The sequence below is a fragment of the Gallus gallus genome, chromosome 3, assembly GCF_016699485.2.
Source record: "Gallus gallus isolate bGalGal1 chromosome 3, bGalGal1.mat.broiler.GRCg7b, whole genome shotgun sequence".
NCBI lineage: Eukaryota > Metazoa > Chordata > Aves > Galliformes > Phasianidae > Gallus > Gallus gallus.
Window position 1 is genome coordinate 72,233,657 of NC_052534.1, and position 25,071 is coordinate 72,258,727.

General features: G+C 38.3%; 1 protein-coding gene across 11 annotated transcripts in view; it reads right to left on the reverse strand.

The window, feature by feature from the left end:
* KLHL32 (kelch like family member 32) overlaps window positions 1–25,071 on the reverse strand; it is a 114,155-nt gene that overhangs the window by 18,429 nt on the left and 70,655 nt on the right. For 8 of the 11 annotated variants that reach the window (XR_005858574.2, XR_005858573.2, XM_046939258.1 and 5 more), the window contains 2 exons: window positions 23,029–23,244; window positions 1,981–2,707 (listed from right to left, as the gene is read on the reverse strand). Coding sequence is in view for 9 of the 11 variants with exons in the window: in XM_046939258.1 (XP_046795214.1) it covers window positions 1,981–2,707; window positions 23,029–23,244 (943 nt within the window). In the remaining 2 variants the exon portion in view is untranslated. Of the gene's footprint in view, window positions 1–1,980; window positions 2,708–23,028; window positions 23,245–23,628; window positions 23,830–25,071 lie in introns of all 11 variants that reach the window. The other 3 variants (XM_040697932.2, XM_040697929.2, XM_046939259.1) reach the window with 3 other exon arrangements.

Below are 25,071 nucleotides of genomic sequence, written 5' to 3' on the forward strand. Positions count from 1 at the left end.
AAATCATTTTAAAAAAATAATCACATTCTTTTTCACATAGTAGAGCAAGGACCACACTCTCACAAGTACTTCTACTGCTCTTTCAATGACTTTATGCAGATCTGTTTAAGACAACTTTCTAAAAGTGCTGTTTGTCAAAAATAGAAACAGTCAACTGTAAACCATAAGACGGTGGTAAAATAAATAAATAAATAATCAAGATATAGTAGAACTAGCACCTTCATGCTTTGTCTTGCCCATCACAGGCACTCATCTCTTTCCACTGACAGAATTGGGGATGTAACGAATGAACGGGGGAAGGCTCTGAATACGCCCTGTTGGTTCCCTACATCAAAAATCCTCTTTCCATACCATGCCTGGCTCTTAAAGCAGACCATGTGCACACTTAATACACAACACAAACTGTACAAAACTCCTTCAAAGCTAATTGTTGCAGAAAGTGACCTGGAGTGCCTGCCAGGCATCTCTGTGACTTTTGGTGTTCTCTCATGCCATTCTTTCCAAACATATCAGTCACGATTTCGGTGTGTATGTATGAAAATAGGTGTCTGTTACTTCTCCCGACTGAGCTTGGAGATATAATCTTGTAAACTATTTAACTTGTAAGGGCAGAAAGATACATCCGCAAGGAGCTCCACTAACCTCACTGGCATATGTTGACAAGCACAGTGAAGGCTTAATGAGCTTAATTAATCATTTGTTCACGCATCATCTATACACCATAGGAATCTCAAACCACACTAAAATCCTCAGAGGCTATCTATAGTTAAGACAGTAGTTGCTGAACATTTTCTTGAAGGGCTGGTCCTACCTATTCATTAACTTTCTTGATATATATGACAACATTATCCATGTTCTTCCATGACACACTTCCTACTGAAAGGTGCTTCCATTTTGCCTCTCATGCCTGCTGCAGACAGCATCAACCTTGCTCCAAAGCAACTGATACCAGAAAAGTCACTACAAAGACTGATGACACGATGTCCTCAAATCCCATCAATGAGCACACGTACAACAAAAAGCATATTAGACTGAGTTGCAAATGATATGTTAGTTTATAATTACAAGGCCTATACTTTCATCTACCTGTGCCATAGTGCTATGATTACACACAGCCAGTCCTGTGCAATTGTTATTGACAGTCAGAGTCACACAGGATTTCTAATGGAGGTTGCTATGGCCTGTAAATATATCTTCAAGAGCAAGAAGGAGGAGTTCAATCACCTGCCTTTAAGGCCTGCAGCTACACAAGCCAACAAGCATTTAATTCCCCATTCCAGGAATAAACACAGTAGCACCTGATCATACTACAGAAAGTGGGTTTTGCTTTCTTGTTTTTCAGCAAGCATACAGAATTTGTAATTCAAAACTTGTCAAAAAGTGCATTATCATTTTGATTCACCGTGATTTATGGATGGTGATTGGAAGTAGTATACACCGTATATGCAACTTGAAACACAGAAATCACACAATCACAGAATGACTTTGGTTAGAAGGGATCTTAAAGACCATTCAGTTCCAACTCCCTGCTGTGGACACAGTTGCCACCCATCAGATCAGGCTGCCCAGGGCCCCATCCAACCTGGTCAGGAACACCTTCAGGGATGGAACCTCCACAACTTCTCCAGGCAGCCCATGCCAGTGCCTCACCACCTTCTGAGTAAAATGTCCTCCTAATATCTAATGTAAATCTCCCCTCTTTTAGTTAAAATAATTCTCCCTTGTCCTATTACTATCTGCCCGTGTAAAAAGTTGGTTTATTTCCTGTTTAGAAGCTCCCTTTCATATTTAGTAGGCAGCTGTGTTCTGCCCCTATACTTCTAATCAGGCTTCATTACATGCTTCCATTCTTAAGTTCTTTAAAATACTCACTCCAAAGACAAAAGTTATCCTGACATATAAAACCAAAGATGACTGGTGTCATTCAAGACTGCAGTTTTATATCTTGTTAGTAACTCAAACTGTGCAAAATGATTCTACCTGATATCCAAAGAAGACCATCCACCACATATCCTGCATGGCATGAAAGTGATCGGTCAAAGGACTGTACAAAGGTCCACTTGTTCTTCTTGGGACAATAGCGTTCCACAGTAGGTAGGACTTGACGCAACTCATTTCTGCCTCCTACTGCATATAGGTATTCGTCCACTGCTCCGAGCACAAAGTGCTCCCGGCAGTTCTTCATGGGAGCTATCTCTGCCCAGGAGTTGCTTCGGGGGTCATAGCGACAGGCAGTCCTCACGGCACAGGTGCGCCCTGTGGAGTGCTCAGCTTCCCCACCCGCCACAAACAGAAAGTCTCCCATGACAGCAACGCAGTGGTGGCTTCTCCCCATGGGCATTGGCGCAAGCTCACTCCAGTTCGCAATCCCTGCAATGTGAACGTTCTCCTGATCGACTGGGTTGAAGTAGCGCAATTCCTTCACTTTACAGATTTCACGCTTTTTCCCACCAATAATGTAAAGAGTGTCTGACTGGAAGCGGGGTTTTGTCCTTCTGGTTTGCCAAACTGGCTGTGCATAGATGCTCTGGTGGTAAGCCAAGGCCTCATTAACAAGTGCCGTTGCAGTTTCACTAGCTTGGACGAGAGGATGAGAAAGAGCTACAGTATGCAGTGTATCCACATCCATAAGGCCAAAGCGGACGTACTGGAGAAGCTCATCCATGTACTGGTAGTGGCAGTTGTGCTCCAACCACCTTACAGCCAACTAGAAGTAGGGAGAAGGAAGGGAAAAACAAAATACCAATTATTCGGATATAATTCTGTCAAAGTTTGGTCTTTAAAAAACTGTGTTTTCATTCCAAGTAGAGCTACATACTTGCCTCAACAATGATATCAGTCCATACAAAAAGTAGACATGAATGCATGTGAGTCAACATAGAAGTTGCATACTAAATATCCACCTATAATACACATAAAAGCATTGTATTGCATTGTTCCCCAAAAGAATTTTCACAGTATTACCAGACTGTAATACCTATATGCATGACTATATGCAATATTCCTACAGTTAGTGTTGCTATAGGAGGCCACGGTCTGGGATCAAGCTGCTGAAGCAATAATACAAATATAGGGACTATGTGATCATTGGAGACAGATCCACCAGAAAGAAAAGCAAGATTCCAGTTAGATGATTAGAAAAGAAACACAACACTCTCTTCCCTCTACCTTTAATTCAATTTATGAGAAAAAAAAAAAAAAGATAATAAATCCTTCAATTTTTCTTCCTGCTTCACTTATTTTATTAAAAAAAAAAAAAAAAAAAAAAAGAGAGAGAGAGAGAGAAGTGTAAAAGGACCAGAGAGGAGTAGAGATGAGGTTCTGAGGTTCTGCTAGTTTGAGACTGGGAGAAAGAGGAGAGAAAGACTGAAACTGATCAGCAATTGCAGCTGGTATCAACAGCCAAAATGACACACAAACTTGAAATTACATAAAGCATATTCAATCCATCCAGGTCTGAAAAGAGGCTAGAAAGCCATCTAAGCCATTTCAAGAAGTGTATAATTATTGAAAATACATACATAATTCTTGAAAATCTCCAGTGGTGAAAATACCCTAATTTCCACAGGAAAACTGCCCCTCATACTCAGCTATCTTGAGCAGATCTTCCTTTTCATTGTGATGGAGCTCTACACCTTTCAACTCACTTGCCTCATTTTCCATTTTTGGGTTTGTACCCCAGAGCCCAGGAACCACAAGTCCAGCCCTTGAGTTTGATAATCACTGCCTCCCATCCATAAAAGATGAAAACCAGCTTCCATTTAGGGCTGCAGTAATGGAGAACAGATTGAAAAGATCCCAGACTGTACCAGTCTATGCCATTCTTGTTTGTATATTGTTACATGAGACCATTAATATACTACGATATTGCTGACCTATGCACTATTGACACTGCTGACATACTACTATCCCCATCTTTTTCCCCAAAGAACTTCTAAAAAGTGTCACACTTTCACTGTCATTACTAATTCTACTGTTTACTTCAAGTCACTGTTCCAGTCTGCCAACAACATTCTCAATCCTAATTTTATTTACAAACTGCTTGTAGACCATTCTGCCTTCTGATTGTCTGAAAACATAAAAATCTTATTATTACATTCTTAAGTCATTCATAAAGACATTGGATGGGTCTAGATAAGGACAGGCTCCTCTGCTTGATTTTTTTCTATTATCCTGACAACTCCTCGATGGGGAACTGCCAACTAGTCATGCAGTAACAGCAGTTTCATCTAAAACTCACGGCCCTGTAGTGCTCACGGGGAAGTCACATGAAAAAACTGGAAAGAAAGACTTCTGTCTTACTAAAGACCTTCATATAAGCACACTATATCAACATCATTGCTGCTTCTGTATTCTGCCAAGGAGAGAAGGTGACAAACTAAAACCACCTTCTTATTAAGATTAATTTGAAATGTTTTTTTCTCCTCTGTTCTACTCAACCCCGCGAAACAAAGAATCAATGAAGGGCATCAAAAATTGCAATAGTGCTTTAGTGAATTAAATGCTGAATTGAGTTTCAAAATGTGCATTAGCTGTATGTGTTTAGGCCTGAAGGTAAAAAAGAAATTAATTACATACACTTAAAAGTGCTTATAGATTTGAAATCATTGAGGATTATATTCAAATGTTCTAAACCCACCAAATCTACATATCTGGTGCATTCTATTGAGAGGTTTTGGTTAACTCCCTACCCTACGTCATTCCTCAAAGTCTTCAGAGGCACTTATCTTTCCTAATTGAGCAGACATTTGAATTTCACCAGAATTCAGGCTATCTTCATTATGACAAAAACAACAAGTGAATTCATACTGACTGAATGATTTGTGGGTTGTTATATTAAAGAAGAATTTACACCTCCCCTATGAGGACAGGCTGAGAGAGTTGGAGCTGTTCAACCTGGAGAACAGAAGGCTCCAGGGAGACCTGACAGTGGCCTTTCAGTATCTAAAGAAGGGTTATAAGAAAGAAGGGGAGAGACTCTTCAGCAGGGTCTGTGGTAATGGACAAGAGGAAATGGTTTCAAACTACAAGAGGGGATCCTTCAAATGCAGCACTGAAAGGTATCTTTGGTCTACACTACTTCCACGTTTCCTTTCTGATGAGCAACTATAACAGGAGAATGAAGTGCATCCTGGGCTGTGTTTTCTGTATAGGAGCTACTGGCCATCACCCAGTATCACTCAGACTTAGCAGAGGAGTAATAGTGTAGTAAACTGCAGTAATTTAGGAGGCAGGGTTAAGAACCCTGCACATCACTGTATCACCAGGACATTCTGCAGGCATTTGATAATAAGCAGAGAAGTTCTCTTGGGTCTTAGGAAAGCAACTGAGATGTGGGAATCACAGTGTGTTCAGAATCACTTGTCCAGACTAACCCAAGCTACTGCGGAACACAATTTGACTATAGTGGATGCTGTATTTCTGTGACCAGCGCCTAATTCCTAGTACACCAAGGCACAGAAAAGGTGGTATGAGGTAAAAGCAATACTGTTTTTATGTCTTTGTCTTGCTAATGATAACAATGACTGCTACTTGACTTTAAATGCCATAATCTCAATTTGAGACACTCCTTAAAAAATAATTACGCTGTATTAAAGCTACAGATGTAGGTATTTATATATAATTTTCTCAGAGAACACATGACAATCTCCTAGGTTGTGATACAGGGCTATGGAGCCGGTTATATGGATTTAGGGGAACTCACAAAACGAGCCTTAGATTCATACATTTCTGATGCAGCGTGCATTGTTACAGTGCTCTCTAGCAGAATGTGCTGTCTCACACCGTGGAGCATGGAAGAAAACTGAGTTATCTGTGAAGTGAACTGACACTCTAGTCAGTGGATGGTTTGACAGCTATTGGAAAGCTGAAGGGGGAGAAGATCAGAAGAAAGAAAATTAAATTTCCAAACAAGTCTTTTGCATGTAGAAGAAATAGTCACTGATGGTCTGTAATACAGTTCTAAATTTCCATTACTGTAAAGGACTCAAATCGTACACACAGTGGAAACAGAAATTTACACATAATATATCAGCAAACACCTGCATATTTATCAATGTAAGTTCTACCTTTACTAAGTATTTCTTTAATTCAGTCTTAGAAGCCTGGTGCCTTCAAGGAAACTCAAAAATTAACCCCATCTATGCACTAATTACTGTGTCCATTTTTCAGCCTATCGGGCAGTAGTGATTAGCAAATACAATCAGAACTGGCAAAATAAACTCAAAGCCATTATACACTGTATGACACTGCAAGGAGAGACATTCGAACTTCTCTAAGGAGGTACCAATAGCACTTGAAATTACATCTACGTTTAAAACGCAAACAAGCAAGGAAGCGAAAACAAAGAGGCTGTCCACAATTTGGAGTTTTAAAATATTTGTATCGCTGCTAAATAATTTACAAATATAAGGAAAGACTCCTACTGCTAGTACCATATAGGCAAATTCTGTTTAAACTGCTGGAAGCTTTTTTTCCTATTAATTTTAATGTTTGAGTGTGTGTAGAAAGGAAGCTACAGCCAAGTACCTATATTAACTTTAATAAATAATATATTTTGCCATATTCATCTTCTAAACTAAGTAAATGACAAAAGTAGACTCTCAGAAGGACAGGATTTTCAAGCCAGATTAATTTTCTTATTCTGAAACCTTTACCCAGAGGATTTTTCTGTTCCAAGGCTATATTATTTGGTGCAGCAATGGAGTACATTCTCAAAACATCAGGAAACAGATGGAAAACGTATTGTGTGCAGTTGCAGTATACATCTGAATATACCTGCATGTTGGATTGTGCTTCCACTGTATGTACAATGGCAGCTTCTGCTTCCAGCACAGTGCTTCAACAGCCTGACTTGCACAGTCTAGTAATGCAGCCCTTACCTCTCTGCCATTATGATCTATGTACCATATATATACCACAGCCTGGAGAAGGCAAAGGGGCAGTGAAAGTTAAAGCTGAATTAGGAGTTTCACTCCTGTTGAAGACATCCCTACAATGGACAGTTATCAGTTTTCCTGGGCTGCCAATTACAGCTTTGATTCAAGGGAGATGCTGAACAGGCAAGGCTACAGCGCAAAGTTTAACGTATTTGTTAGGACCAAGTTCATCTGGAAGCTACTTTAAATCACAAAGTCAGCAACAGGGAAAGTTTGTTTTTACAGAGAAAGGGCTCCCTGCACTCCTTCCTCAAGAGGCAAGGGCCTTAGAAACTCCATTAAAGTCACCTTTGTCTGATCTTTAGCTGATGTACTCACATCACAGACCCAAAGACTGCAAAGGAATTATGTTAGTTTATACCATCTACAGCTTCTAACAACTCAGATGAAGCAAAGAAGTGGTGGAAAAACTGAGCTGTTTTTCTTTTTTCTAGCAACAACAATTATATATATATATATTTATATATATATATTTCTGTTCAAGTTTCTAAAAAATGAATTTCCACTTTCTGAGTAAAACAAATGGAAATCTTATGTAAAATAACATAGCAAACATGCTCATTTTAGGAGAAAGGATAACTTTAAATACGGAAACAAAAGTGGAGGGAAGTATTCTCCTGGAGTGCGATCAGATATATTCAACACCAATTACCAGCTTTCTGCATGATAATCTGATGATGATATATATCAGGTGAAAAAGGATAAAAAAATATAAACTGAAAATCTCTCATTTCAACACAAATGTCACGTGAATGGTCTTTCTGTTGCTTAACATAAGAAAAAAGGCCAGAAGAATAAATCAAATTTATATCTTTATAACATTTATATGTTGGCCAGTGCTACAGATCGGATAAATAAGACAAGCTGTGTTGTGGAAGCTACTACTGCAATCACTTTAAGAGAGGCCAGAGAAATTCACAAAGCAGATTTTGGAGTTTATTAGTTCAGCATATGGTTTCAGCTTACACCATATTGCTGCATGTCCTCTTAAAATGCTGACTATCAATTTGAACATGATTTGGTGTCTTCATGGAGTTTATTTCAGCAGACTTTGCAGACAGAAACCTCTTGCCTCAAAACCACAGTCTCTCAATAGCTGGCTATCTGCAGCAGCATTCTAGCTTTTCACGTCAAGTACAGGAGCATAACCCAGGGATAAGCCAGGACTTCTACTAAAGCTCTGATTTAAAGTCCATTAAATATTCTGTGGAAATTTGCAATGTACTAAAATGAGAAGAGATTTCCAATGGGCTTGAATTTGGATTTCCAAAGGGTCTCACGGTCCTCCTTCCTCCAGGGACTACAGAGGACAAAACCCAGAGGGTTTAGGATATCAATTTAAGCATTTTACTTATGGCAAACTAAATTGGACTGTATCAGCCATGTAATAAAAGCATATGAGCGAAGAATTCCTTCTGTGGAAAAACACCCACAATTTTCAAAGCCACGGGTTACACACAAATACTTTTAGAAAGCTAGCACAGAACTCATCAAGTAAACGTGAGGTACAGCAATTGTATCAATCAAGTAGTACCTTATATTTTTCAGCATGGGAAATGAGTGACCCAAACCTAGATGCTATAGAGCCTTAAGGAAGGAAATCTTCTTCATCTTTTTATTTTGAATTAAGAATGTGCATAAAAATAAGACTGTAACGAGCTGCATGTAGAACAATCAAAATTATGAGATATTTGCATTTCTTCTGCACCTTGAGCCAAACAACTACAAAATTATGCATAGGATTCTCTCCATCTGAACACAGTAAATATTAATAATCTCTGAATCAGCAATGAAATGTCTTTTGCCCCTGAACCCTGAAGAGAGACTTTCCAACTCAAAAAGTTGTACTACGGTGACTGAGACCGTCTTTATAAGACATCAGGCTGAGGCATACGTGCGCAGTCTCCGAAAATATTGCTGTGCCATCCCCCAACCTCTTTACACAGTGACATTTTAAAATTACCTGTTTGTCAGTTTTACAAATGTCTATGTATGTAAGCAGCTCCCGGTGTGGTGCTGCATTAGCAAGCAGGCAAGCTTTCATTTGCACATCCTGATTTTACAATCAGAATTAAAACATTTACTCTGTTCGGGGTGAGTAGATAAATAGGGATTTTAAAATTTCCTTCTTTTTTTTTTTCCCCCTAATGCGAAAAATGAAAGAAAAATGTTCCTCTAGATATATTATGCCTTTGGGCTCCATTTGAGGGAAGGGAAAAAAGACAGAGAAAGCTACTGTGAAGGTCATGGAGCGAAAGAACTTCCTCAGGGCACAGAATAAATTAAATCCCAAGGAAAAAATAAAATGTGATTTCCAGAGTGTGAGGCACAAACTCAAAATGACAATGATTGACAGCCAAACTATATCCGTGCAATATCGAAGACTGCACGTTCTCATTTACCTCAGTGTAGCCAGCAAGCGCCCATTAAACATCCGTCTGATGCCCAAATTAACCTTCTTGGCAAACTGAAAGAGGCACAAACTATCATAATCAACCTTTCATTATCACAGCAGCCTCTAGTTAAAGGGTCAGAATAATTGTGCCATCAGAGCCCTGATTGTTTTCAATCAACAGACGACTGGAGTGACAGCTCGGTGATGGAGTAGTTTGATGAAACCGCACCAGGCCTAATCAGAGCAGATGAAAGGAAGGCATGATTGGTGCAAATGAACAGTCGTGCCTCTCTTTTTCATTTACAATCTGAAATTACTCTTAAATTTACAGGGTTTTTTCTCCCTTATGAGTACCTCTGAAAGAATGTTTGACTTATTATGAGTTCTGACAGTGCAGAGTTATAAAACACAGGTAGGGTTTTCAGCCGAGGCTTTAAGTGGATATTCAGCATAATTTTAACAAATTCACTCTTGAAAAGCACAAAATGACTAAAGACTTCCAATGACCTAACCTTTCAGTGCTGTTTGATTAGCAGAACGATTTATCACTGCTCACATTCTTCATGATAAGAGAAGATTAAAAAAATGGGCAAGGAGCTCTTGCAAATGTTTTCTCTTAGCCAATACATTTATTGCAGTATTGCTCTCTTGTTCACACACACACCAAAGGAAAAAAAATAAAGAACACTGCATTAATAATCCTTTTCCGCTTAGAATGAATAATGGAATCCAAGCAAGGGATTGTTTGGAGATGAAAGCAGAGACCAATTATCAGTGCAGCAGACAGCATCAATATTTAGTTTTCTGGTGGGTTGTTCTTTCTCACATTGTAAAGGATGGGAAATGAATTTATCTCATTCTTACATTACTTATTAGCACAGAATCAAGTGCCTCACTCATGGAAAGTAAACTAAAAATAAATAAATAAATAAATAAAGGAAGGAAGGAAGAAAAAAAGGAAAAAAAAAAGATAAGAAAGAAAAACCAGGGCTGCTTTGGCAAGATTTGGAAAAAAAAATAGAAGATGAAGGGTTCCTGCACCTCCCCAACTACAGCTCACTTCCACTCCTGGCCTCAGCCAGCTCCAGCCATGTGGCTTCCCACCCTCCCTAGGCTCTGTCAGGAAGGTAGTGTAAATCAAAATAAGCTCTTTGTACCTTTGAAGGCAACAACTACTTCAAGTGATGAATGGAAAATCTTTTGTTCTCTGATCTTGGCCATCATCAGATGTGATTTATTCAGTCAGGCGTCACAAAATGCATGACAGTGCTCAGGTCAGTGTACCAAAACAAGAAAGCAGCTGAGAAGCAAAGATTGTTGTTTGTCTGAATGAGAATTGGATAGAGAAGACACACACCAAAGTCTTCTAAGACATGTTGGTTCTTGTACGATATCCTCACAAGACAGAATGGAAGTTTTAACTCCTTAAAAGCTGTAAGTAGAACATCTGTCCAAGTGGAAAACACGAGTGTCCTAAACTGAAGAAGCTAAGAGCAGGCTTGAACATTCTTGCTGACACAGAGGATGACATTCCCACTTGTTTCTGTTTCACTTTTATCTGTTGAAGCCCACTGATGATATAAGTAAATTCTCAGTAGCAGATTTTCTGGAAAGAAAAGGAGCTGCAAACTGATTTTAAATACCAACCAAATAATTAGCCAATATTTTCAAGTTATCCCTCTCCTATAGGTTGCCTGTATCTTTCAACTAGCTCTTTCTGTTGTTGCAGTAAGTCAGCACATAAGCATAGAGAATGAGGGTGTTTTTTTCCTTTTTAAAGTGAGGGAAGTCTACTACCCTCAGATAGCATGAAGACTCCAAACCCAGCCCAAGTGATATCCACCAGTTCCAAATCCTATATAAACAAAGCATAACAAGTTGGCCAGCCTTTCAGTGGCTTAATAAGGATTTTCCCTAGTTCTTTCACTCAGCTGGCAGCTGAATTCCACCTTTCCTTCTGTTTCAAAGCCCATCCTTTCCAAGTATGAAGACACTGTTGACAATATATACATAGATTTAGTGAACTTCTGGTAATGATCCCAAAACAATGCTAACATGTCAACGGAGAAAGGAAATAAAGTTTGGGAATTTGCCACCACACATCACTGGATGGAGTGAAGGCTCAGAAGAAAACATGTTTCTCTGTATGCAAATAGCAAACAAATGGCTCACATTTACTCCCCAGTGTCCCCACCACAAGGATCACAACATATATTCAAGCAGCAGAGTAAAGACTGTGTACAAGGTGGGCAGATAAAGTGCACACCCAAACTTGGAGCCTGAGAAAACAGATGGCAGTAAAGACGAGACATGCAGCCTTCCAGATTCATTTGTAACCACTGCCCATCCAGCCACAGCCTGAGCTCTGCAGATAGACTGGGCTGGGAGAAGCAATGGATCAGACAGTAGGCTCAGGCATCCAAGAGAAGGAAGCCAAATATAAATGAGTTATGACTTCAGTAAGTTTGGATCCCAATAGGAATATTAGAGAACTCCACTACTCATTATATCTGGAGCATGAAGGCACTTGTTAGTGCCTCTAGTCCTGGTCTTTCATTAGTCTGTGCAACAGCTGCAGCATATTTGCCAGAGCACTACATCAGGAAACTCTTGGTCTGCTAAGTTGTTCTACACTTGTTGGTTAGTTTTCACAGAATCACAGAATCGTAGCAGTTAGAAGGGACCTCTAGAGATCATCTAGTCCAACCTCCTGCTAAAGAAGGTGCACCAGAGTAGGTTACATAGAAAAGTGTCCAGTTTTTATTATTATTATTATTATTATCTCTAGAGGAGACTCTGCAACCATTCTGAGCAGCTTATTCCAGTGCTCTGTTACTCTCAAAGTAAAGAAATTTTTCCTCATTTTTGTACAGAACTTTCTGTGTTCCAGTATGTCCATTGTCCACTCTTCTCCTTTCCTGTTGAAAAACGCATAGCTAATGGTGGTGACTGTTAAAAAAACAAACAACAGCAACAAAAAAAATGGCATTTTGCAGCTTAGAATTTGCTCTACCACATAGTGTTATTGCGTTCTTTGTACCTGCTGTAGTTTCCACGCAAATAAATAGGAGGCATTACTTTTGGAGCAACCTACAGTCTTCAGTCGGTACAAGGAGGACATATAATGCACAAGACTGTCAGATTTCTCAGTCAAAAATGTCCATTAGTAGCAATTTTAACACTTGTCTCAATGTTTTCTGGACATGTATGTCTGTCTCAGTATTTTCAATAAATCTTTCCACACAACAGCATTACAAGGACAGGAAGAATTACTCATCCCAAAGACTTTCCACCAGCCAAATACAGACCCTGTGTTCTCAGTCCAGTGCTTTACCATAAGCGTTCAAACTCTCTGGTTTGGCATAATGATACTGGCCTTCCCCCAAAAGTTCTTATTTTGTCAAAAACATTATGGGAGAGACAGTGGTAGATTCATCTTACAAGTTCAAGGATTTTACTGAAACATATAAGAAAAAAAAATGTCATTTTATAAAAAGCTAGGAATTAAGGGTATAATTTTCAAAACTGTGATAATCTTTAAGGTCCCTTCCAACCCACGGCATTCTATGATTCTTTTAAACACTTCATCCTCTGTATTTGTTTTACTATTCCTAACTGTTAATGGAAATGAGACTTGACAGAGGCGTACCTAGAAGATATTGACTAACCTCAATAAAAATATTTCAGCTTTTTAGACTTGCAGAAAAATTACTATAATTAAAAAAAAACCAAACAGCTTCATAAAAGGAAAACTGAACTACATTAATACATAACATTATATATGGTAATACATCATATTATATTAAAGCAATGAGATGCTATAACGGAAAAACTAAACTTTTCATCTACTCAAGCACAAAGTGAAGTAAGGTAGGGACAGAAGGTAAACTCTCAGCTGTTGTAAATTATCACAGCTCATGGAAGTTTGCCATTTTACACCTTCTGGGGAATATGAACTTCAAAATTATATAGCACTTTCCTTCCAAGTATCTCAAAGCAATTTATAAGCACTAAAACTTGAGTTTCTCTGTGAGAAGTGTACATTTCAATCACTTTCTAGACATGGGAACTCAGAGAGAGAAAAATTAAGTGAAATGACAGAAGACAGCAATGGTACTGCTGACACATAATCAAAATCTTTTGTTCCTTCAACCTGTCCACAACTGAAACTCATCTCTACTATCAAAGTCCCATGAAGACTTTGTGCTCCATGCCAAAGAATGAAGCCTGTTGATACGTAGGTATCTGAAACATCCATACTGATGGACAAAATTGATCATGTGACAAAAGTATTGAATACATTTTTTGTAGCTGAAAAGCATATCTCCATAATGACTATAAAACACTACATTCTTAACCTCTTTGGAGCAGAACAGACCAAACTATTTCGTGTTGTACTTCTAGACAACGGTATTCTTGTACAATCAGGTCCTCAAACCATGGAGCAGTTTCCTCTGTAGTCAGTTGGAGCTCCTCTACAAACGCAAATCTACAGATGTGCTTTCTTGCACCTAACTCATTTTTCTGCTATGATGGATGGAGTGAGCAAGGCACAATGTGGTTCCTAGCAATGACTTTCCATATGTACAACTGTGTTTAAAACCTACATGAGCTAGTGTGCAGCCCCTACTGCAACAGCCTTCACAAGTACCTCACCTACTGACAACTTGTGCCCTGCGACAGCTATCACACCTGGAAGCACACAAATAAATCAAAGAAATGAGCTGGGAATGATCACACTGGAAAGGCTCTACTCACTGATGCAATCAAAGTCACTTTTGTTTTCAACAAGGTCATCAGAAAGAAGTGGAGGGTGACAGTCTAACCTGAGCAAAGCAATGAAACAAAACCCAAAAATTCACATCTGGATCTTGCTTCTTCCTTTCAAATAGGTCCAGCCATACAGAGCATTAAAGAAGACAAACAATCCTTCTCCACAGCCAGTTGTTTTTGTTTTTTGTTTATTTCTTTTTTAAGTTGCAATGAACAGGGGCAATAAACAGTTGCAATAAAAAGAGCTATCTAACTAGGGTCTCAACTGTGATTTGGTATTTAGTTTAAACGGGTTAAAGTTTATCACAGCATTATGCTAACTTAAATAAACCTGGCTTCTCATTTCTCCAACAGGATGAGAACGGCGTGCATGGGACATGGAGGCAGAGAACCCCCACACTGACCCAGCAGTCATAATTTCAAAATTTAGAATTCCTCATCTTTTTTTCTGTTTTGTTTTTAGAGGAAACATTCAGGCTGACATCAAGTGAGCTAAAACTTTACACAGCCACACTTAGCATTAAAAGTAGGTGCTGGTATATAATTTTAACTGGAAATGACAATCTTTCACAATACGATACGTGTTGTTTTTATTGCTACTCCTCTCTTTTCTCCCTTGAAATATATTTTAAAAGTATAGTGGCTATCTTTGGAGACAGGAATCTACAAGCTTTCATCAGTAAAAATTGTTAGAGAATGAAATAGGCACAAAATAGACAAAATTCTATAAAATATGCAGCATAGCTCTGTGAAAATTAGTCTAAGTGGTTCTTGAATATAGAAAGATTCCTATTCCTTTCTTCCCTATTGTTAGGGTATAATTTTCTATGGATTTAATAGGCAAATCCAACAAATCACATAAAAATGTATCATTTTCTATAATAATCTTGACAACAGCTATACAGGACTTGTATGTCATTAATACCTTAGGTCACACACAAAAATGCACATCAAAGTACATACTCTTCTTACTTGGTTTATATATATGCGTGCTCTCAACATGCCATATTACCATAAAATAACCAAGGTCAATTTTTCCGAGTGAAATCACCAGGCTGTTTTTTTTGTTTTGTTTTACACCAGCGATACCACCAGCACCTTAGCTGCAAGAATAACTTTATTTCTGTTTTGTTGTTCTCTACCTTTTTAATGACCTCAGCTCTCTGACTGCATCAGTTTACTTTTCTGGGTCTGCCTGGATTTCCTCTTCTTCCTCCTGTCCACTTAATTCCTGCAACTATCAAACACCAGCTGCTGAAATCCAGGTTATGCATTAATAAACTCGATACTTCAACTCTGAAGCATTGCTGGAACCTTGCTGTAGTATGGATGGAGCCACTAACATTAATTTCAGGGATATTTAAGCCTTTTCTCATCAGCAGACAATTTAATTCTGCTTCCTTCAAATTCCATGAAGAACTTACATTAGGATAAGCGTACGCTTCTATGGAGGTATTTCTTTCAGCTGATTTTTAAGTTAGGATTTTTTCCTCCATTCCATTCTTAATTACAAAAACAAAAAGCAAGCACGCTAGCAAAAGCTCACTCAGCTTCTTTGAGAACAGAGTAATTTCTCTTTCAGTCAAATAACATCTTAGATGTATCAGTTTCATTGATTCTGTTTTAGTTTTAATTTCTGTTTTAATCCCCACATGATGGGCTTCAGATTAATGCAGGACTCATTACTTTTAAATGATGTTAGTTTTTCAAAATCAACTAATTGTCCTAACAATATCATTTACTTTTAAAAGTAATCTAAACACTTAAATGTATTTGCAAACATGGCTTTAAGATCTCAGATGTATTTTGTGAATAGGGAATGTCAGAGCTTCCCTCCTACAAGACTAAAAGAAACAAGTTTATTACTAAAAATTAAATCTTATCTGAAGCAAGCTGAAACAACAGCAGCTGCTGAAATGTGAATCCCATAAAGTGTGTATGGTTTTAGCTAACCTGAAGCTTAATTTTCTTTCTCTGTCTTCTTTGGTTCCAAGTTACAAATAGAGGCAATGGCAGCTCTCAAAAGAAAACTGAATGAAATACAGAGCTGCGGATTCTCAAAAGAGTTTCTAATTTTTTTTATCATTTTCAACAAGTTCAAACCCATCAGAAACAGCACTAAACAGTTTTACAGGGATGCTGAAAGTCTAGAGATTACTGATATTTGTATCTGAATGGAAGATGTTAACTAAGATTGTAACACCAGACTGTCTCATTTGATCATTGGTATCTGTGCGTTTTAGACTTTTTTTTTTTTTATGCTGTTCTTTAACTTAAAATGAAGGCAATGTGTATTTCCAACCATGTCTGGCTTTCACCGCACTATGGCGAAAGCAGTTTTCTATCATGTAAACAGATATATCTGTATATTATACAATTCTACAATTATACTTCAGATCATCTCTAATAGACCTATGCCACAAAGAGCAAAGCAGTCAACACAAAAGCCACCATAACAGATCAATTCAAATGCAGAATGCAGTATCACTGAACTGTCTTGCTGTGCGCACACCTTGATGTCCTCTTTTTGGCTTTCTAAATCAAAGCAGACATCCCTTGCTTAGCTGAAGAAGTGACCTAAATTCAATAGCTGTGGGCACAGCAGCCTCCCTAAATACTTTTCTGAAGTTAATCTCGGATAAATAAGGTGAGGCAATGTTACTGTAGGACTCTGAGGCAAAAGTAATGCCCTCCAGTAATTCCACTATTGCTCGCAGCACTGGCAGCAAAATAATCAAGTTTTCTGATAGGTACAGGCATGTAACAAAAAGGAAACTAGGAGAACACACAATTGCTCCTAACATAAACTTATTTTTAATATAGAAAATCCCTTTCAATAGCGCTACAGTTGATAAAAACTAAAATAAGATTAGCCAATATTCAAGAAATGACATGCAGAAACTTTTAAAAATTCAGACTAAAACCATATATAAAGCTCACAGAACTTTACAGAAAGTCTAAGACTAGGAGAACACTAGATTTAAGCTAATGAAGACCAAAGGAGAAAGGTGTTTCCTAAGTTAAGGGGACAGTACAAAAGAGCTAGCGTTCATTTTCACTGTAAGTCAAAATGTAAATACTTTATGAATGACGCAGAAAGTCTTTAAGGCCCCTTTCATCCTAAGCCATTCTATGATGATTCTATGAGAAATTACATGAGGAAGTATGTGTGTGTGACCTGAGCACATCGACAGAGCATGGTGTGATATTCAGCTGCCTCAATCCACTGCCTCAATCTACTGCAGCAGGCACGTGCCCTTCCCAGTCTCCAGCTCCTGAGAACACAGATCTCCTTGAAGCTTCTGACCTACAACTGCTGATTTGCTCTCTACACTGGTGATACTGTACCAAAACCAAAGCACATGCCTGTGTTGACAAACCATCTGGAAGGACTGTAAGGAATATTACCACTGCACACAGTCAGTCCAGGTGAGATACCTGCTACTATGATTAGCCTTAGGAAAATGGAATCCAAATCCTACTACAGATTCTGTTTTCACACTATTTTTGTTTGAGGGTAATGTAATCTTGCTTGCAGCTAGTGATGATACATAGTGCAAGCATCACAGAACCAGTACAGTGGTCACAGTGATCCACGAGTGGCTCTTCGGAACTTTTATATAGACTGATCATGAAAAGGACATTTAATAGGAGATGAAAACACAGAAAAATATCCACAAGAAAATGCTAATTTCCTCACGTAGCCTTACCAAATCACCTCGGCCTTGATGTGCGTCAGACTTTTTTTTTCTCTCCTATGTCCGTTGTGTTGAGAGGCTGACAGACACATTTAAATGTGGTGGTTTTGCACTTGGGCTAAATACTCACCAGGGATGAGCATTAGACCACCAGACATGATTTTACTTATTGCCCAAAAGAGCACTTAAGCTTATTTCTTGAACAGTGAAAGGCTAATATATTGTTTAAACACAACGTTGATTACCGAAATGCTCTCTTTCACTTGCTATTTTATATTGTTACTTATTTTGCAGTAAAACGTAAGTTCACATTTACCAAGGCACTTAGTCCACATTTTGTCACAATACACATGTACCCCTGAAAAACATGAATTTTGCTCTCTCTGTATTAAGAACTGCTCTTCAGAATCAAACGATCAGTAGCACAAAAGATTGAAGTACTGCACTGATGGCGTGGCAAGTTTGTAAGTGGAACATGACAACCCGCTTCTAGACCCTTCTGTCCTACATAGGAAGATGTAGGCATCACTGGAGATGCACAGGAGATGTCAGAGGGTCTGTCCCTGGCAGAGAACTGCTCCATTGTAACAGCCTGCTACCATGTACACGCAGCAAGAGTTCTAACAGCGTTGAATTCTGGGATTTCTGCTGGAGAATACACTTAGCTGTCCACGATTGTCACAGGGAGATTCCAAATGGAGATGAAGTGCAAGAAAACACAGTTAAAAGTAGGTCACTTTACTCTCCCCCAAGAAGAGGATAAATACATATGTAGTAAAAGAGTTGAATTTATACATTTTTATGAAACACTTAACAACTCATAACACCTATAACATGTAGTCTTCCTGTCTTATTTTTCAATTTATTCAAGCAGTAGCACTTTTCTAATACAGAAACAAGTCTGTTTTTGCACTTACCCTTCATAGTAACGAAAGGAATAACTAGTGCTACAACTTCCCACGATGAACATCTGCTTTATGAACACGAGTTCACAAGTTGCACACAAGGAAGTTCACAGGGCTGGAATATCTTGGGAGCCTAGTCATGGAAAAGATCCAGCTGCATGCTTTTCAGCTGAATAAACTGCTCATGGAGTTTTTTTCTACCCATTGTTCCAAGGTTATTTGCTATGCAGTTGATAGTCACGAAAATGAGTTGAATGGCAAAAGAAAAACCAACAAAAAAACTTCCTAACCTTAACTTCAGAAGAAGCATTGGCAAATACTAAAAGTGATCTATTTTAATGTTAACTATTTAAAAATATATCTGTTTCAACAATTTAATTAACCAGTAGTAGCAGGGGGGGAAGGAACTGATCTATACTGATCTAATGTTAAGAATGCTTTTGCTTGATGTGATTCAAGAGTTCACCTTAGATCAAGGGCAATATTAAATACAACATCATTTGATCAATATACTGCTGATCTCCCAGAACTATCCAGCAGATATTTCTATTTGTCACAATTAGTATGATCCTTGAAATATGAAAAATTAAGCGTCACGACATCAAAGTTTTTAATCACGAATATGATAAGGCACACCTATGTTACGACTAACATGAGTTTATCACTTAAAATTTTGGCTTGGTTTCTACTTTTTATGTTGCCAGCAAGAAGCTTGCTCTTGACAGATATCTCTGAGAATGCTTTCTTTTGTACAATGTTAGTTACCTTCTCAATTATCAAGAGAAAGAATTCATCTGCTTCCTTAAAGTAGAGCCAATGAGCCTGTCTAGTAATGGCCAATTATGAAAGGATTTGCTTTTCACTCCATGATAAACTAGACATTTATGTCCTCATCATGATATTTCTTGTGAATAAAACATGCTGAGCAGTTCACGATGAATAACAAAATAGCAAAGAATTTGCTTTTTGTCCTCCAACATCTTCAGGATTCTTCTCTGATTTTCTTCCTTTATTTTTATTCAACCAAACTCATACCTTAATGCAGCTGACAAATCACAGATAATATTTCATAATCTCACACACTGGCAAAATGTAGAAATCAATATTGAAAAAAAAAATTCATGTCACCTAATAATCATTACAAGCTTAGCCTCATTAAAACAAAAATCATTACATTAAGGCTAGCAAGTTTCTCCCATCTCTTAGCCTACACGGGGTTTCTGCTGGATTTTCTTTCTGCTTACTTGCTTTAAGAAATAATTATATCTCTTGTCTATTTTCTCCACTATTTTAAGACACCTACACTAGGCCTAAGAGTTTCTTAAGATTTTGAGAGGTAATAAGAGAAGTGAACTGTGTAGTTTGTCCACTTTAACCTGATTTGCAAGTCACCTTTTTCTTTCTGAAAGATTCAATGGGAATCACCAAGTCATACTACACTAATCCACATCCTAACATATTGACATTAATATTACTGTTTGATTTTCTCAAGCATAGTGTGTTCAAGCTTGTATTTCACAATATTCACTGAAATCGGGCAAATTATAATTGGTAGTCTAACAAAAATCCCAGATGTGACAGATGTGAGGTGCAATCACTTCGGCGTAAATCACATTCAAGCATCATTCTGTGTATTTTGATACATTAAAATAACTGCCTTAATCTTTATGTGCAGCAGGATTGAATTGCCCAGTGGACATTTGGAATTTAAACTACCAAAAATAACTGTGCTCTCCAGACAGTGACATCTTTTCCAGAGGTTTGTTGAGGGAAGCTTGATTTTGTGCTTAGGGCTTCATTGGAGCCCTCCTAGTAAAGGTGCCTTGGGGACATTGTGAATTTATATTGCCATAACATGCATGCGCATGTATGCAGAGGAAGCACCACTAGTCACAGGTAAGACAGACAAATCAAATGGCAGCACCCCCCATCAGCTTTTATATTATCTGCCCCACTTCGTGCCAATTTCCTCTAGCTTCCCCAACACCTCTTGCTTTGCTGTTCTTCCTTAAGACATGGAATGGGGATTTGTCAAAGTCAATGAGCACTTTATTACAGTGAGAGTGCTCAGTAATGAACAATTCAGCAATTTAATGAGATTCTGTAGATCTGTCTCCAACCTGTCCATCAAGTTTCACTTCTATAAAGCACCCTGACACTAATCCTCTGGCATACCCAATCTTCACCCTGGGCTGAATATTAGATTCTTCCATGGTATATTGCATTACCACTATAACCTTAGCAAAAATGATGAACTTAACTACACTTGAGGCAATACAGTTGGTCTGATTTGATTTTCCTCTATTGGGTTGACTATGAGGGAATTACTTATTTACTAAGATAAAGCAAAACCAGTTTCTTATTGCCTTCTGAATACCTAAATTGGTAAATATGTATGTATGTCTTTTAATTCATTCTAGAGACCCGGAATATTTGTAAATACATATTTATTCCTGGGTGTACAGACTGAATTAAAAGGTGCACACGTTTTGCCTACAGCAAAAAACTAGTTTAAAAAATTCTTCATAACAGCATTAGTAACCTTTAGAGAGGCAATTATGATAACGCTTAAATGGACAGAGTGGAGTTTGTTGTCACTCAAAAAGCAGCGCATTACCTATGAGTATCTCTCCTCAGTATGACCCTGCGACAGAAAGAAACATAAGCTTTTCCTCACTGGGTGCCCATTGACAGGAGTGTACACAATTAAAAAAACTATTTCTTCCTGCATGATAGGATGACACAAGATTTAAAAACCCAAATTCTCGAACTGTTTCAGCAGGTTGCAGAGTGTACCTGGACACAACCCTGTGCATGCTTGTTCGTTACAGAGCTGGCATTAAATAATACCTGAATGGTTTTCTGCAGCTACTTTTCTAGCAAAAGTATCTACAAGCATAATAGCTGGGAGATTTCAATGAATCCGCAGAAAAACAAAGCAAATCAGTCAACCAGACATGCCTCCTATACAAACTTGTACATCAAAACCTTTTATGAGAAATGGAATATGGGCTAGGACTCCAGAGTATCCTGCCTAAAAACAAAACAAAATAAAACAACAACAACAAAAAACATCACAGATAGTTTGCTGCAGTTTCTGTTGTACAGACAGCCTCCAGAGATCATCACAAGAAATGCTCTAGCTCCATAATACTATCTGCAGAAAGTATCTTCCTGAAATACTCCATAATCTAGCCTCAAAGTTTTGGAAAATGCTGCATCAGTTATCAGAAGGGTTAAGGTGCACATGCATACTGTCTTTGTGGTTTGAAGAGCTTAACGATATATTTTCATTGTTTAAGAATACTTTGTTCCTGCGTGAAATTATTCATCCATGGAAGGTGAACTGCCCTACAAACGAACACACATTTTACACTTTGAGAAAATAATGGCATATTCAGGAAATTATATAGTTAAATAATCCAAAAGATAAGTAGATGAATAAGAGAGACTGAAATACAAATCAATAGAAAGACTCTTCAGTCTTCTCTGATAGACCAAGATAACCAGCTTCCTAAAAGAAAGCACAGGTTTCTTTCAAGTAAATGACATTCAACCTTAAAATATCCTGAAATACTTTCCTTCTATAAAAAAGCAAAAAGAAAACAGAAGAAGCATTTGGATAACAAACATTGTAGAGATTTACTTTCACTATATCACAAGCTATAATTTTTACAGACATCTCGTAGGAATGTTTCCAGTGACACATTTAGTTTTAGTATTTGTATTTAATACTGTTAATATTCTATGGCTGCCAACCTGGTGCTTTTCTGGATCCAACTTAATTTAAAGGAAATGTTTGCTATCAACAGCTTCTTGCTACAAACCTTCCACCAAAGCCTCCACTCATCTTTGAGTGGAGCAGTCCAGTTTCCTTTAGGCAAAGTCAGTTGCAGTACAGGATTTCAAGCACTAGCTGAAGTAATGCAGCTAAGCTTGTCTGAAGCAAGTGGGACAGACTGCAGCAGCGGATTTGCCACCAGCCTTGTGGCACTGGCCCCACCAGAGATGATGACAATTGAGTCAGATGCATCAGTCATCTCTTCCCACCAGTCAAAGCTTGACCTGGAAGAAAATCTCTGGCCACATCGAAATAACACAAATTAACCAATAAAACAAAGTTTTCTTTCAAACAAACTAACTGCACTAATGCAATACATTTATTTTTTAATTAATTGAAACATTTCCTGCAGTTGTTATTCGCAGCTTTTTCTCAACGTTTATTCTCACTTGAGATTGCTTCAGGGATCCAAAACAACAACGCACTGCAATGGTTTAAGAGAGTATCACACATTCTGCTCATTCACCAGTCTTCTTACCTGCCAGATTTGTTCTTCACTGAGTGAAGTGAGTCTATCACTTTTAAAAACCTCTCGAAGGAGACAGTATGGGAGTGCCAGAACTTCTTCAGGATGACTCTTCAATAGCTCAGAGAGATGTTTTACTAAGAAGTCAACCACTGCATTCTCCAACAAAGTGAGGTTGAAGAGGTCCGCAAGCTTATACAGGTCCAAGTAATTAAAACTATTTAATTCCTAAATGGATGAAGCAAACAAAATATGTCTCAGAAGAAAAAAAAAAAAAGATCAAAAAAACCCCCACAAGTCTCAAATAATGAGAAAAAAAAAAGGCTGTTCTTTTGGAAGCTGAGGAAGAAGAAGGTAATACAACTTGAAATTAACATAGCTTAATTCAAAATGTATGTGCAAATGTTACCAGAGCATATGCAAATATGTATGATACTAGTCATTTATATTGCAACTGCAACAGTTACATATGCATACAGCATCTATAAGAAATATAGATTTGTATATAGAATAATACACCAGCATGGTTTATAACAAAAGCTCACAGGAGTTAACAAGTATATTTTTAACTACAGTAGTTTTCTACAAAGCAATTGTTTGCCCATTATTTACCGTTCAGATTGATCTAGAGCACCCGTGCAGTACAAATTTCAGTTCCATGAAACCTCACAAAATTCAAGACGGTGAGCTACATTTTATTATGCATAAGTTTATCTTCAGTGAACAAATAGTCCTTTTTCAAACCACTGACAGCAATCTATAGTGGATGTTGGCCTCCTGTTCTTTGTCCCCTTCCTTCTCGCAGCAGCAAGCCTGCAGAGACAAAAGCTACAGTCTAGGCAAGATGTTTTCCTCATCCTGGTACCAGGTAACTTATATTTATAGACTATTGTTTTTGTCTTGGCACCCCCTGTAAATTAGTGTCAGCTACTCTAGACCAGTGGCTCTTCAGAATTCACCCAGGTTAGAGAAAAGCATTCGGGAAAGAAGCTTGTTTATCCATTCTCTCTGTTCTTGCTGTATGCTCACATGTCTCTTCTTCTCCCCTTCACAGCCCCAGTTTTCACCTTCCAATTTCCTGCATTGCTCCCTCTCAGCAGCCTTCTCCTTGACCAGCTCCAGGTGTGAAAGTGACAAGAACTGTTGTCAGTTCCACTCCACGGGTTCGTTAACACTGGGACTAGAGCAGGGAAGAGAAACAGACTGAATTAAGGCAATTTCACTTTCGCTGCTCTGCTGGATGGGATGGCAGAACCAAATGAAACTGACAAGAAATCTTGTAAATGTCAAATGAGCTGCACGGCTGGCAGATCGAGCAGAGCAACAGGGAAGATGGGAAAGTGCGAAGAGGGTTTTTTTGGAAGGTTTTATGGGCTACATCTCGAACGTGTGAATTGGGTGGCTGTCCCAATGACTGTGGAGCTGTTTATGCATATGCAATGGAGAGTGGAGAAAGAATTTTTTTCACCTGCTTGGAGGAGTCAGTGCTGGAGAAAACTGAATCAAATTCCTTCGGAGGCACCTATTTGCTGCACTACCTCCCAACCTGAAAACCCACCTTCACTGGCAGGGATGTGGATTAAAGACAAATCCCATTCATTATCTACTTAAACTGTTGCATAGAAGCTTCTCTTTCTTTTCAAGGAAGAACAAAGAGAAGGTGTTTAAATTGCCAGAATAACTATCAGCCCCAAAGACAGAAATTCTGAACAGCTCCATGGTTTCACCTCCTCTTCACATTAACATAGAGGAGGTAAGGATAAATCTCCAATAGCTGCAGAAAAACAAAGAGAAAGGAAGGAATTTTATTTGAAAAGTATCTGGTCCATGTGCTTCCTCCATGATTTAATATCCGCAGATCACAGACGGTTCCTCACAGCACCATGCAGCAGTGGCACCAACATCACACAGCATAATCAAAGTACATCTCCCAGCATTTAACAGGCAGCAACCATGCTTTTATTGTGGCTGGTTAGGAAGAATATTTGCTCAAAAAGCTCCTTGACTGAATGAATGTCAAACATTCTGAAAGAAATTTAGAACAACTTGATGTAT